Here is a 15,097-nt window from a genome sequence, read left to right on the forward strand (position 1 = left end):
AATACCAATATTTCTGATTGTTGTACCATTTAAAAAATATTCTGCTTTTCAATTCTCCCTACCAAACTGGATAACTTCACTCATCCCCACATTATATTCCATCTGCCCACAGCTTATTTACATCCTTCTCTCAGTTTACATTCCCACCTAACGTTGTATCATTAGCAAACGTGGATACATCACATCCCTTCATCAGAGTAATTGATAAATTGTAAATAATTGAGGCCCAAGCACTGAACCTTGAATTATATAACCAAAACAGTAAAGCCCATGTCAAAGTAAGTCATGATCAAACAGTATAGTGCTCTGGACAGATCACACCTTGAATATTATGTGCAGTTCACTGAGAAACAAAGGAGACATTCAAGTGCTGGAAGCAATGCAGAAAAGTCACAAGGTTGATCCCTTGTTTCAGAGGTCTGAGCTCAATAAAGAAGGTTAAGTGTTCAAGCCTGAAAGGTGTCTGAGAGGTCTTATAGAAAATTTCATAAAATCGTAAACAGTTTAGAAAGGTAAATCTGGAAAATTAATTAAATTGCGAAAGTAAGAGAAGGAACCACAGGGTCAAACTAGTTAAAGGTAATTAAGGACTAATTGAGATGTTTTCTTCACAAAAAAGATTGAGCAAAATATGGACTTGCACTATTGGATAGAGTAGTGAAGGTAAGAAACTAAGAATCATTTAATAACCTATGTGATGTTGCAATGATGAAACTTAAACCATCTGGATATTTGAAATAATTCTTTTGGGAAAGCAGCCCTGACATATGAAGTAAACATCTGTAACTCCAAGGTACTATCAGTGTATCTATTAATTTCTGGGATTGAGTTGAGTTAGAGAAGTGTAATTGAACCTAATCTTGGTCCACTGTTCATGGATGCACATTGGATCAATCACTGGTGCAGGAAGCAGACTGAAAAAAATCAAAGGTATACATCAGGATTTATTCAACAGGCCAAAGCTTAACCAAATGAGTGAACCCTTCATTGAAAGTTTTAAAGCTTTTGTTCCAGTTCCAAAGGCACACTGATGGATTTTAAGCCAATTTCCACAATAGCAGGCTACAGAGAAGAGAAAACAGAACACACAAAGCAATCAATTTACCATTCAATTAACTGAAATCTCAAGGTCCCACTAGAGAGCTCCAGAGTCATCTCATTGGCCCCTCTTTCCAGTCCATTGATCTAGGCAGACACTGAAGAATATAGTTTACTAGTAGACCTGCTCTACCAGCTGTACTGCTGGCTGTGTTAATTTTGTGAATCATAAGTCGGCAATTTAAATTTCAATCAAGTTTACACATATGCTTACTACCTTACTACCTTATACCTTGAGAGCTTAGCCTCCTTGAGGTATTTCAATCAATGAAATGCAAACTTCTTGATGCAAAAATGACCACTTCACTGGTGTCAGCCATGAGAATTAAAGAATTCTGAGCTTGTGTAATAACACTATCTGACTTGATAAAAAAAAAGCTGTAATCAGTCTGAGTTTTAATGGTTACTATCAACATATTTTCATTCTCCACATCCTCTGGAAGTTGAACACAAAACTAACTCTGAGAATAATAGGAAAGTTAAGTGCTTCTACATGGATATATTGTGCAATATATCAATGGGGTTATGTATAAATTATGAAGTCTGGATTGTGAAATTGGTTTCCAGGTCCAAATGCACTTCCACTAGCTGATGGGATGCACATCTCATGAGCTCAGGGGCAGAAGGCACATGTTAGAGAGGCTATGTTTTAAAACCTGTACACATAGACCTTGTCAATGTGACCTGCTCTTTAGTTCAGTGTTATATATGGGTCAACGTTGAGATACACAGGTCCAATCTTCTGGTTACAAACTCAGCTATACCCTATTACATGCAAAGGGTGTAGAAGGATGTCGCAATATGAAGTGTGAAGTCTCCTCTCCCGTGCCTCCCAAAAAAGCCAGAAGAGTGGCTGCTGAAAACAACAGTTCAAGCCCATTATGATTTTTCTGATACCACTCAGAAAGCAGGATCTTAATAGCACAGCAAGGATAAAGTTGCATGACTCCTTAAATTCTTATAAGGAACTATGCCTATGATTTCTTTCATTAGATAACTAGGATAATCCTATCTTGTAGATATAGGATAACATCAAGGAGAAGGATGACCTAAGTAATTCAACCTTTTCACTCCTAGGTAATAAACATTTCAGGTAAAAGACACAGAACACAACTGAAGACTTTAGTCTTTGATAAGATGTCTTGGTACTGGAGTAAAATGTTTAACATAGTATGGTTTTTAAAAAATCTTTTTTTTTATGCATGCCCTTGGATACCCTGTTGCCTCCAAAATATGAAATGGGTCTCCGCAGTAAGTGTGTCAATAAATATCCCTCAACAGAGAGAACCAGAATTACAATATTGCTCTTTCTATGTATTTCATTTGCTACATAAAAAATCTTTGTTAACCCATTTTCAATTTATTTCAAGTGCACAAACTCTACCAAAAGTGCTGTTTTACAAATGTGGTACTTCACCATCTTGATTAATTAGAATCAAAAGAAATTAATCATGAACCTCATCACTGAAAAAAGAAAATCTTCCAGCTGTTGAGTAAAGTTGGATGAGTTCTTCCCATAAAGATCCAAAAGTCCAGTAGATATGTTTAGAAATATTAAACAGAATATAAGCACCTTCCAAGTGAGTTCAGGACTTGATTTACAACTGTCAATCAGCCAGCAATTCCATGATGATTGGTAGCCATCTTTTGGTAAGCAAAACATAAACCCCGTCCACTTCCATACAACCTCTCTCTCTAGGTGAGAAGACATAGGATTATTAGTCAAACATATGAGATTACAACATATGAAAAATCAATGTACACGATCATATCTCTTTTAAAACAAAATAGAACTTAATAGTCACAATTTTTTTGTTAACAACCAACACATTCTAAATGACCACTTTGCTGTATTTAGCTGGAAAGAACTAAATATGTATTTCATTGCATTTATAGGGGAAACTAATTTCCACAGTGTTTCTCCCAGTGAAGCTAAGACAGCACAATAGGAGAAGCCCTAAGGGAATTCAGGCCATTCATGTTTTTATACATCACTAAAGACTGTAACTAACATTCAATGGCCCAGTTTGCTATTCCAATTTTATAAAAACTGCAGTGAACTTGTTCAAAGACTAAACCAAAAACATCCTGTTAGATATGAAACAATATAAATGGTTATGCAAGCACCAGTGTGAGGAGCAGACATGTTCAGAGCACAAAGACACAAAAAGTGTTTTGTATTTCATGATGGCAATATATTAACCACAGCTTTTATATATGTGGGAATGCAAAGTTCCAAATAACAGTATGAATTTCTGTAAATCCTGCAGCTCTGGAGTGGCCTCTCTGGCTAGTCTGAAATAGCAGCTTCTGTTGTTTGCAATTCTGGGATACTTGGGACATTTCATCTAATAACTTGATTAGTGACATGGAAAAGAATGATCAATAAATGTTATTATTTTGCCCTGAATTCTATCTTCCCATAATCATTTGTAAATGGGCCAAATTTTCAGTCACCCTTTGTGACTGTGCAAATATTTCAAAAACTTTTTATTGTACCTCTCAGTTCTTACTTGACTTCTCTAATTTTTAAACCTTCTTCTGCTTGTCTTTAACAGTTTAATACTCAAGTCCAATAAATTCTTGAACTTTAGGAACTTTCTCCTTCACTGAGCACGTTCTCCCTTTGAACGCTGAATTAATAGCAACTTTCATTTACATAGTATCTTTAATGTAAAGAATGTTCCAAGCGTGGATAGTTATAGAAAACAGACAGCTAAAGGATTGACAGCAAAGTGGAGTTAAGGCGGCAATCAGATCGGCCATTAATGTAATGAATGGCAGAGCAAACATGAGGGGCCAAATGGCCTACTCCTCCCCTGTTCCTTAAGTTTGTATGTTCTTATATGAAAGGGGAGATTAGACAGAATGATGCAATACTTAGTCAAATGAATGGATATTGTGAAGCCTTTTGAATGAAGAGACAGATGTTGAGGTGGTAACATTTAGAGAATTCTAAATTGTAACACCAACATGACTGGAACAAAAGAATGAAGGCACAGACAAGGGGAAGAATAAGAGGGACAGAGCACTTGTAAGGTGAGGAGAGGAATATAAGGATGGAGGATGCTACAGAGAGTGTGCGCCAAGGTCATGAATGGACAAAATTGAAATTTACAGAGAATAGAGGATGGCAACCTTGAGAGGAGAGAGCATTGAAACAGCTCATAAGTGATGAAAGTACATTATTTTTATTTGTTCATGGGATGCTAGTTTTGCTGGTAAGGCCAGCATTTATTGCCCATCCCTAATTGCCCTTAGGAAGGTGGCAGTAAGTAACCTTCTTAAATCATTGCAATTCATAGTGGTGTAACAACACCCAGAGTGCTGTTAGAGAGGAAGTTTCAGGATTTTGACCCAACGGCAGTGAAAGAACAGCAATATATTTCAAATCAGTATGGTTTGTGGCTTGGAGGAGAAGTTGCAGATGGCCATGTTCCCACGCTTCTGCTGCCCTTGTCCTTCTAGTTAGTAGAGGTTTGCTAGCTTTAGAAGGTGTTATTGAAGGAGCCTTGGTGAATTAAGAGGAACTGTATATTTAAGATGGTGGTTGGGATGCTGATCAAGTGGGCTTCTTTGTTCTGAATGATGCCAAGCTTCTTGAGTGTTGTTGCACTCATCTAAGAAAGTGGGGAGTATTCCATCACTGTTCTGAATTTTGCCTTGTGGATGATGGATAGGCTTCAGAGAGTTGGAAGGTGAGTTACTTGCTGCAGAATTCCCAGTTTCTTGTCTCCTCTTGCAGCCACAGTATTTATATGGCTGGTCTACCAGTTAAGTTTTTAGTCAATGGCAATCTCCAGGATCAACATGGGGATGCAGTGATGGTAATGTCATTGATTGTCAAGAGGAAATGGTTAGATTCTCTACTTTGTTGGATATAGTCATTGTCTGGCACTTGTTTGGCACCAATGTCAATTGCCACTTATCAGCCCAAGCCTGAATTTTGTCCAGGTCTTGCTTCATTGTGGCATGGATTTCTTGAATATCTGAGAGATTGTTAATGGTACCGAACACTGCAATCATCAGTGAACATACTGATATCTGACCTTATGACAGAGGGGAGATTATTGATGAGCAGCTGAAGATGGTGGGCCGAGTACACCACCTTAAGGATCTTTTGCAGTGATGACCTGGGGCTAAAATGATTAGCCTCCAACAATTATAACCATCTTCCTTTGTGCTAGCACTGATTCACACTGACTTCAATTTTGCTAAACCTCCGTGATGCCACACTCGGTCAAATGCTACCTTAATGTCGAGGGCAGTCACTCTCAACTCACCTCTGGAATTCAGCCCTTTTGTTTTATTCTTTCATGGGATATGGGTGTTGTTGGCAAGGCCAGCATTTGTTGCCCAAACCTAATTGCCCTTGAACAGAATGGCTTGCTAGGGCATTTCAGAGAGCAGTTAGAGCAGCACGTTCTAGAGCCAACCATAGAGCAGGCTATACTAGATCTGGTAATGTGCAATGAGATAGGATTTCTAATGTTCTTATGCAATTAAATACCTCATTGTGAAGGCACCCCTAGGTAGCAGTGATCATAATATGATTGAATTTCACATTCAGGTTGTAGGGGAGAAGAGTGGATCTAAGACTGGTGTTTTAAACTTAAATAAGGGCAATTATGAGGGTACGAAGATAGAGCTGGTTAAAATGAACTGGGAAATTAGGTTAAGGGATAGGTCAGTAGAGATGTAATGGCTGACATTTAAGGAGATATTTCAGAATATTCTGAAAAGATACGTTCCAATAAGAAAGACTCCAAAGGAAAGGTGCACCATCTGTAACTATTTAAGGAATTTAAAGATAGATTCAAACTGAAAGAAAAAGTGTATAATTCCGCAAGGGTGAGTGGCAGGTCAGAAGGTTGGTCAGAATATAAAGAGCAGCAAATAATGACTAAAGGATTAATAAGGTGGGGAAATTAGAGTATGAAAGAAAACTAGCTAGAAATATAAAAGCAGACAGTATATGTTTCTACAGGTATATGAAAAGAAAATGAGTAAGCAAAGTGACCATTGGTCCTCTGGAGAGTGGGTCTGGGGAATCAATCATGGAAAATAAGGAAATGGTGGATGAATTGAACAAATATTTTGCTTTTGTCTTCACTGTAGAAGATTGCAGTAACATCCCAGAAACAATTGTGCATCAGGAGGTGAAAGGGAGGGAGAAACTAAAAAGAATTACAATCACTCGGGAAAGGGTATTGACAAAAATATTAGAACTAAAGGTTGACAAGTCCCAGGTCCTGATGGACTTCAACCTAGGTTTTTAAAAATGATGGCTGCTGGGATAATGGATGCATTGGTTTTAGTCTTCCAAAATTACCTAGATTCTGAAAAGGTGCCAGCGGATTGGAAAATATCAAATGTGACTCCTCTATTCAAGAAAGGAGGGAGACAGAAAGCAGGAAATTACATGCCAGTTAGCTTAACATCTGTTAAATAGAAAATGCTGGAATATTTTATTAAGGAGGTTATTGCAGGACACTTAATCAGACAGTCCAAATGAATTTGTGAAAGGGAAATCATGTTTGGCTAACTTATTGGGGTTCTTTGAGAAAGTAACAAACAATGTGGATAAAGGGGAATCTGTAGATGTGCTATACTTAGATTTCCAGAAGGCACCTGACAAGGTACCAGATCAAAGGTTGCTACACATAATAAGAACTCATGGTATAGGGCATAACATATTAGCATGGATAGGGGATTGGTTAGCTAATAGGTAACAGAGAATAGGCATAAATGGCAAGATGTGGCAAGTGGAGTGCCACAGGGATCAATGTTGGAGGCTCAACCATTTATAATTTATATCAATGACTTTGCTGTAAATTTGCTGATGAAATAAAGATAGGTAGCAAAGAAACTTGTGAAGCTGTCATATGGAGTCTGCAAAGGGATATAGATATGTTAAGTGAGTAGACAAAAATTTGCAGATGGGGTATAATGTGGGAAAATGTGAAATTGTCTATTTTGATAGGAAGAATGGAAAAGCAGCACATGATTTAAATGGAGAGAGATTACAAAACTCTGGGATACTGAGAGATCTAGGTGGCCTGATATATGAATCACTAAACATTAATATGCAGGTACACAAATGATTAGAAAGGCATATGGAATGTTGTTGTTTATTGCATGGGGAATGGAATATAAAAGTAAGCATGTTTTGGTACAATTGTATAGGGTATTGATGAGTCCAGATCTGGACTACTGTGTATAGTTTTGGTCTCCTTATTTGAGAAGGGATAGAAATGCATTAGAAGCAGTTCAGAGAAGGCTTACTCACCTGATATCTGGGTTGGTGGGGGTGGGGAAGGCACAGTCATTTTATGAGGAAAGGTTGGACAAGCTGGGCCTGTCTCCATGGAGTTCAGAAGAATGAGCAGTGAACTTATTGAAACATATAATATTCTGAGGGGTCTTGACAGGGTGGTTGCTAAATGGATGTTTCCTCCCTGTGGGCGAGACTAGATTTAGGGTATACAATTTAAAAATAAGGGGTCTCCCATTTAAGATGGAGATGAGGAGATTTTTTTTTCTCCCAGACAATTGTGATTCTTTGGAACACTCTTCCCCAGGGAGCGGTGGATGCAGGATTGTTGAACATTTTTAAGAAGTGGTAGGTAGATTCTTGACTAACGAGGGAGTTAAAGGTTATCGGGGGTAGGTGAGAATGTGGAGTTGAGGCCGTAATCATATTAGCCATGATCTTATTGAATGGCGGAGCAGGCTCATGGGGCTAAATGGCTGACTCCTGCTCCTAACTCACCTGTTCATATGTTAAGAGTCAGCCACAATGTTGTGGGTCTGGAGTCATATGTGGGGTAAGGATGGCACATTTCCTTCCCTAAAGGGCACTAGTGAACCAGATGGGTTTTTACAACAATCAATGATAGTTTTCATGGTCGTAATTACTGAGACCAACTTTATGTTCCAGATTTATTCATTGAAAGTAAATTCCACCAGCTGCCACAATAGAATTTGAACCCATGTCCCCAGGGCATTAGCCTGCTGCCTCTGGGTTACTAGTCCAGTGACATTACCACTACGCCACCATCTCCCCCATTTCTTTTCCTTTTAGTTTTTTTTTTACTTTGATGTTTTCCAAGGCAAATATCCATATTTGGAACAAGGCTGCAATGAGATCTGGAGCCGAATGGCCCTGGCAGAATCCAAAACTATGCATCAGTGAGCAGGTTATCACTGAGCAAGTGCCATTGATAGCACTGACTAGGACGCTATCCATCACTTTGCTGATGTTTGAGAGTAGACTGGTAAAGCAGTAATCGGCCAGAAGGGATTTTTTTTTTGTGAACAGGACATAAATGGGTAATTTTCTATATTGTCTCATAAATGCCAGTGCTGTTGCAATACCCTTACAACTTGGCTAAACACATGGCTAGTTCTTTGAGCACAACTCTTTAGTACAATAGGAGGGATGCTGTCAGGCCCATAAGCTTTGCTGTATCCAGTGTGTTCAGCTGCTTCTCATTACCAATTGGAGAGAATCGAATTGGCCAAAGATTGGCATCTGGGATGCTGGGGACCTCAAGAGGAAACTGAGATAGATCACCCATTTGGCAAGTCTGGCTGAAGGTTGTTGTTAATCCTCAGGCCTTGTCTTTTGCATTCGTGTACTGGGCTCACCCATCAATTGTGGATGGGATGTTTGAAAAGTCTCCTCCTTCAGTTAGTTGTGTATCTGTTCACCACCATTCACAATTGGATGTGGCGGGACTACAGAACTTTGATTTGGTCTGTTGGTTGCAGGATCAATTAGCTTTGTTCATTACATGCTTTGTCTGCTATTTAGTATGCCTGTGGTCCTGTGTTGCAACTTCACAAGGTTGGAACCCCATTTTTAGGTACACTTGGTGCTGCTCCTAGCATGCTCTCTTACACTCTTCATTGAACCAGGGTTGGTCCACTAGCTTAATGATAATATAAGAATGAGGGATATGTGGAACCTGAGGTTATACATTGTGTTGATTACAGTTTTGCTGCTGCTGACGGCCAACAGTGTCTCATCGATAAACCTATGCCATGTAGCATGGTGGATTAAAGGGTGTTCCAAAAGTGGGTTGTGACACTGTTCACACTACTACCAGAACAGTCACCAACCAACTATTCCAAGTTAAGGTAAATAAATCTCAAGAACTGTGAAGAAACATCCAAGGATCTTTAAGGAATTCTGGCTCAAATCTCCCAGAAATCACTGAATACTGGAAGGTGCCAAGAACTGGAGAAACAGATTTTACTTAGAGTCATAGAGGTCTACAGCACAGAAATAAGCCCTTCAGCCCATCGAGTCTGCGCTGGTCAAACAAGTACCTAACTATTTTAATCCTATTTGCCAGCATTAGGCCCATAGCCTTGTATGACATGGCATTGCAAGTGCACATCCAAATACTTCTTAAATGTTATGATGGTTACTGCCTCTACCACCCTTCCAGGCAGTGAGTCCCAGATTCCCACCATCCTCTGGGTAAAAAAATTCTTCCTCACATCCCCTCTAAACTTCCTGTCCCTTACCTTAAATCTATGCCCCCAGGTTATTGATCACTCCACCAAGGGGAAAAGTTCCTTCCTGTCTACCCTATCTATGCCACTCATAATTTTAGACACTTCAATCATATCACCCCTCAATCTCCTCTGCTCCAGGGAAAATAACCCCAGTCTATCCAATCTCTCCTCATAACTAAAACTCTCCAGCCCACGCAACATCCTGATGAATCTCCTCTGCACTCTCTAGTGCAATCATATCCTTCCTATAATGCAGATTTCAGAGCTGCATGCAATACTCTAGCTGTGGCCTAACCAGTGTTTTATACAGTTACAGCATAACCTCCCTGCTCTTATATTGTATGCCTCGGCTAATAAAGGCAAGTATCCCATATGCCTTCTTAACCACCTTATCTACCTGTCCCGCTACCTTAAGGGACTGGTGGACATGCACGCCAAGGTCCCACTGATCTTTGGCACTTCCCAGGGTCCTACCATTCATCGTGTATTCCTGTGTCTTATTTGTCCTGCCCAAGTACATCACCTCACACTTATCAGGATTAAATTCCATTTGCCACTGATCAGCCCATCTGACCAGCCCGCCTATACCCTCCTGTAATCTAAGGCTATCCTCCTCAATATTTACAACCCCACCAATTTTCATGTCATCCACGAACTTACTGATCAACCATCCTAAATTCAAGTCTAAATCTCTTATACATACCCCTTCCCTATATACTTGCCTTTATAAACAATGTAGCTAAATTGGTGAGAAATAATAGACTTGTAATTTGACCTCCATTGTTGGTAGCATTAAGGAAACCCTTGTGCACTTATAAAATCATAAAATGTTGCAGTACAGAAGAGGGTCATGTAGCCCATCATATCTAAGCCAGTTCTATGAAAGTACAATCCAATTAACCCCATTCACCTGCTCCTTCTGCATAGCCCTATTTTTTTTTTTCCTTTTCAAGTGTTTTGCTTTATCAAAACTCTAAGAGTTATTTTCAACACCTCTATTAAATCTCTTCTTAACTTTCTCTGCTCCAGGAAGACAAACCCCAGCTTCTCTAGTCTGTCCATGCAACAGATGTCTCTCATTCCGGCTTATTCTAGGTAATTTGCTCTTCTTCTCTAAGGCCTTGACATCCTCCTCAAGAGTGCTGCCCAAATTGGCCACAATACTCCAGCTGCAGTCTAACCAGCCTTTTTAAAAAAAATTAATGTGATTTCCTTGCTTTTTTACTCTATGCGCAGAATCAGCCTAGATTTGCACAAAGTGCAGCAGCGGGCAGAAAAAAAGTTGTTTTACCCATCGGCCGCAATGGCGGGTTTTCGCACTGTATCCTCCCATTCCCAACTCATTAATTATGCAGCCACAGGAAACACACCATCATGCCATTACCTCATCGCTTCATTTCGCAGAACACCATATGTAAATTTCAGCCGCATATACGCTTCTCAATGCTTGCAGCCCAGGACTGCTCCGGTGAAGACATGGCCCCAAAAGCCCTCAATTCATCCCTTGGACACCTTCAGGATGCTGGGGAGACGGGCCGTGATGTCCTCAAACCCCTCTCTGGCCACAGGAGACCCATCAGTCCCATCACTCTAGCTTGGGAGGCGATGGCAGAGGTGGTCAGTGCCAATGCTGCACACAAAAGGTCAGCCATTGTTAGATCCTAGTCACCAGTTTGTTGGGGGTCATGGGTCCTGGTTGCATGCTTGTTGTGGGTTGGCCGAGTTGTTACAATAGACAAAGTTGATCAGCAGACACTTCTTAGGTGGAACACATTCTGTTTATTTACAAAGGTACTCAGCAGCTAAACTTGTGTGCTTTCAACTCAAACCCTGTCTCCATACTTCTGACTACTAACTACAGAGGTAGCCCGTGCTACTACTCTTTGGTTACATAAGATCATATGATTGTCCTTTATAACATCCTTCTTAAAGGCATACTACACATTACATAAAACCATAATTTCCACATCCCTCCCCTTTACTCAGAAACGTATTTTATGTTTACAAGTACAATTTTCTCAAAATAGCAAATTATTTACACAGATAAATAATTTACAAATTCAGTCTTTCTGGAGGTTTCCTTATCCAAAAAGATACCATTCTGGCTGGTTATTTCATGTCTTCTGTTAAAGTATGGTTTCATTTAATCAGATACATGCTCTTGTGACCAACCATATAGCACCTGTTCTCATACTTCAGATAAAACTGGGTCTCAACTTGTCCAGTCTCTGATCTGTCTAGCACATTGTGGCATTGAATCTTTGAAATTTACCAATAAAATGAGTTCTTGAGGAACTGGAACATCCTCATCATTTTCTTGTAAAGGCAAATAACTAAGTGCATCGGTGTTTGCAATTTGATTTCCAAGCCTATGTATGAAAGTATCCTCGTATGCCGCCAGGATCAACAATTATATTCTTTCTGAGGCTATGGGTGGTATAGCCTTGTCCTCGCCGAACAATCCTAGCAATGGCTTGTGGTATGAAAAGAAAGTAAAATGATGGCCATGTACGTACTGATGAAATTTCTTGACACCAAAGGTGATTGACAGGCCTTCTTTTTCTATCTGAGAGCATCCTTTTTCCACTGTGGAGATCATTCTTGATACATATCCTATAGGCCATTCCTTGCCACCATCCATTCGATGGGACAGCACTGCTCTCACTACATCGGGAGATGCATCACATGTCAACACCAATTCTTTCTTCTGGTACTAACGTACTAATAGGTTGGATGAGTGCAACAATTGTTTCACCTTTATGAAAGCTTCTTTCTGTGGTGCCTGCCAAGACCAACATCGATTCTCCTTGAGTAGATTTTGCAGGGGTGCCAGTTCTGTAGACAAATTAAGTAAGAACCACCCATAATAATTGATTATTCCTAAGAATGATTTGAGCTTGGAGGTGTACATTGGCGCAGTTGCCTCTCTTATGGCTCTCACTTTTCCCTCAACCAAGTGGAGATCCTGTGAATCGAGATAGACCCAAATAGATTACCTCCCTCGTGTGGAACGTGCACTTTTTTTTTTAAAACGCACTCCGGCCTGCAAGAAACGTTTTAAGACCTCTTCTAAGTCTGCCAAATTCTCCTTTTCAGTGACTCCCGTCACCAGAATATCATCTAAATAAACTACAACATGGGGCAGTCTCATTGTTCTCTGGAATATGGAACAAGCTGAGGAGATGCCAAAAGGCAAACGGGGTATATTGGTACAACCCTTTGTGGGCATTAATTGTGACAAATTCCCAGGAGGCCTTCCCTAAATTTAATTGTTGATAATCATGACTCATATCAAGCTTCGTGTAGATGGTTCCATCTGCCGGCTTAACATACAGGTCTTCGATTTTTGTTATGGGTTTCTATCCAGCTTAGCCACTTTATTAACTGGCAATTTGTAATCTCCACAAATTCGAACGCATTGGTCGGGATTAAGGATGGGGACTATTGGCACTGCCCATTCTGAGAACTGTACAGGTTGTATAACACCCAGTTTCTCTAATCTGTCCAGTTCAACGTCGACCTTTTCTTGCAGTGCATAAGATACTTGCCTTCCTGAGTCGCCAGGTGGGGTTGGTGGGGGGTGGTGGGGTGGGGAGAGAAGGGGGGGAAGGGGGGAATGGGGGGCGTTGCCTGTGAATCCACATGAATTTTTGACTGCAGTCCCTGGATTTTCCCAAGTTCCTGAGGCATATTTTTGTAGTAGCTCTGGTAAGCCACTTGCTCTCAGGTGAAAAATTTCAGCCCGTTGTAACTTAATCTCCTTTAGCCAGTTTCATCCCAGGAGGCTTGACCCCTCACCTGCTACCACCATCAAGGGTAATTTTACCGATTGACTTCCGCAATGGACAGTAACTCTGCTTATGCCTTTGACTTGGATGTCTTCACCTGTGTAAGATTTTAATTTGGCATCAGTTTCTTCCAAATTGAATTTGTATTCACCATAATTCAGATATTTGAAGGTTTGTTCACCAATTACTGTAGTGGAAGCTCCTATGTCCACTTCCATTTTAATAAGTCTGCCATTTACCTTCACTGTTACGTGTCTTGGTTCTGACTTTCCAACTTTCAAACTAAATAATGAATAATTATCTGAATTTGTTGTTTCAGGCTCTGCTACATTGTAGATCTCACTGGGTTTCTTCTTTTGCTTGAAAGTCTGCCTGATTCTTTCGTTGCACAGTCTCATTATGTGTCCGTTTTGATGACAATAAAAACATTCGATTTTTTTAAATTGCCAATTGCTATACGATTGCTTGTTTCCACCTCTGCAATTATTCCTTGTTTTCACTGCTAAGTCATTTCTTTTTATTTTTCTGCTAGCAGCGGCTGTTTCCCGCTTCTCGGCAGAGTCTAGCATTTTCGCACCCTTTTTGGCTGAGCCTTTCTGCCCAACATGGAGGACGGTGCCATTTTGCGCTCCATGTAAGGCATTTACAGCACTTTCCATGGCTAGTGCTATCCCTAACGCCTTCTTAAAATTCAAATCCAAATTTGTTTTAGACAGTAATCACACTGCACACTAAACGATCTCTGAGCATGTCATTTAAAGATGTATCAAACTCACAATGTTCTGTTAACTATTTCACCTTGCCACATAACAAGCAATTGTCTCCCCTGGGAATCTAATCCTTGAGTTAAATTTGAACCATTACATCATTACCAAGGGCTCTGGCTGGTAACGACCCTTCATGAGATCCACCAATTCATCAAAACTTTTCGAATCTGGGGCACTGGGTGCCGTCAAACTTTGGCTTTACTCCCACACAGAGATAAGAGGATCACTCACCGCTTCCCCCATAATGTGGTTCGCTTGGAAAAAGAATATGAGTCGTTCAATATCCTGAGACCAATCATCTATGGCTGGATTGAAAGGATCAATTTTTCTGATTTGCAGCATTCTGTGAGGGGATTGCTTCAATGATTAGGACAGAAATTCCACTTACAATTACTGTGTGAGGTACAGCCTGATCTCGTTCCTCATTAACTGGTTTTATTCTCGATGCCAGTTTATTATATCTTCACGTTATCATCTCTTTTTCCTTGCATTTTTCTGGTCACCAGTTTGTTGGGACTCATGGATCGTGGTTGCATGCTGTTGTGGGATGGCCGCGTTGGTACAATAGACAGAGTTGATCAGCAGACACTTTTTAGGTGGAACACATCCTATTTATTTCCAAAGGTACTCAGCAGCTACACTTGTATGCTTTCAACTCAAACCCTGTCTCCATACTCCTGACTACTAACTACAGGGCTAGCCCGTGCTGCTCCTCTATTAGTTACATAATATCATGTGATCTTCCTTTATAACATCCTTCTTAAAGGTATACTACACATTACATAAAACCATAATTTCCACAACCATCCAATGCACAAAATGGATGAATGATCTCGCCTGTGCCACTAGGGTAAGGCAACCATCTTATCACTCTAAATTCACACAATCACTGGCATCTCACCACTGCTGGCTCAAGGG

The 15,097-nt window shown here is 40.2% G+C and overlaps 1 protein-coding gene across 1 annotated transcript in view; it reads right to left on the reverse strand.

Annotated features, from left to right (window-relative positions):
- Positions 1-2,682: 2,682 nt before the first annotated feature.
- gra (granulito) overlaps positions 2,683-15,097 on the reverse strand; it is a 385,915-nt gene continuing 373,500 nt past the window's right edge. Inside the window, exon 6 of the mRNA XM_041189045.1 lies at positions 2,683-2,793. Coding sequence (XP_041044979.1) covers positions 2,710-2,793 — 84 coding nt within the window. The 3' untranslated portion in view covers positions 2,683-2,709. The remainder of the gene's footprint in view (positions 2,794-15,097) is intronic.

This window comes from Carcharodon carcharias, chromosome 6 (genome assembly GCF_017639515.1).
Source record: "Carcharodon carcharias isolate sCarCar2 chromosome 6, sCarCar2.pri, whole genome shotgun sequence".
NCBI lineage: Eukaryota > Metazoa > Chordata > Chondrichthyes > Lamniformes > Lamnidae > Carcharodon > Carcharodon carcharias.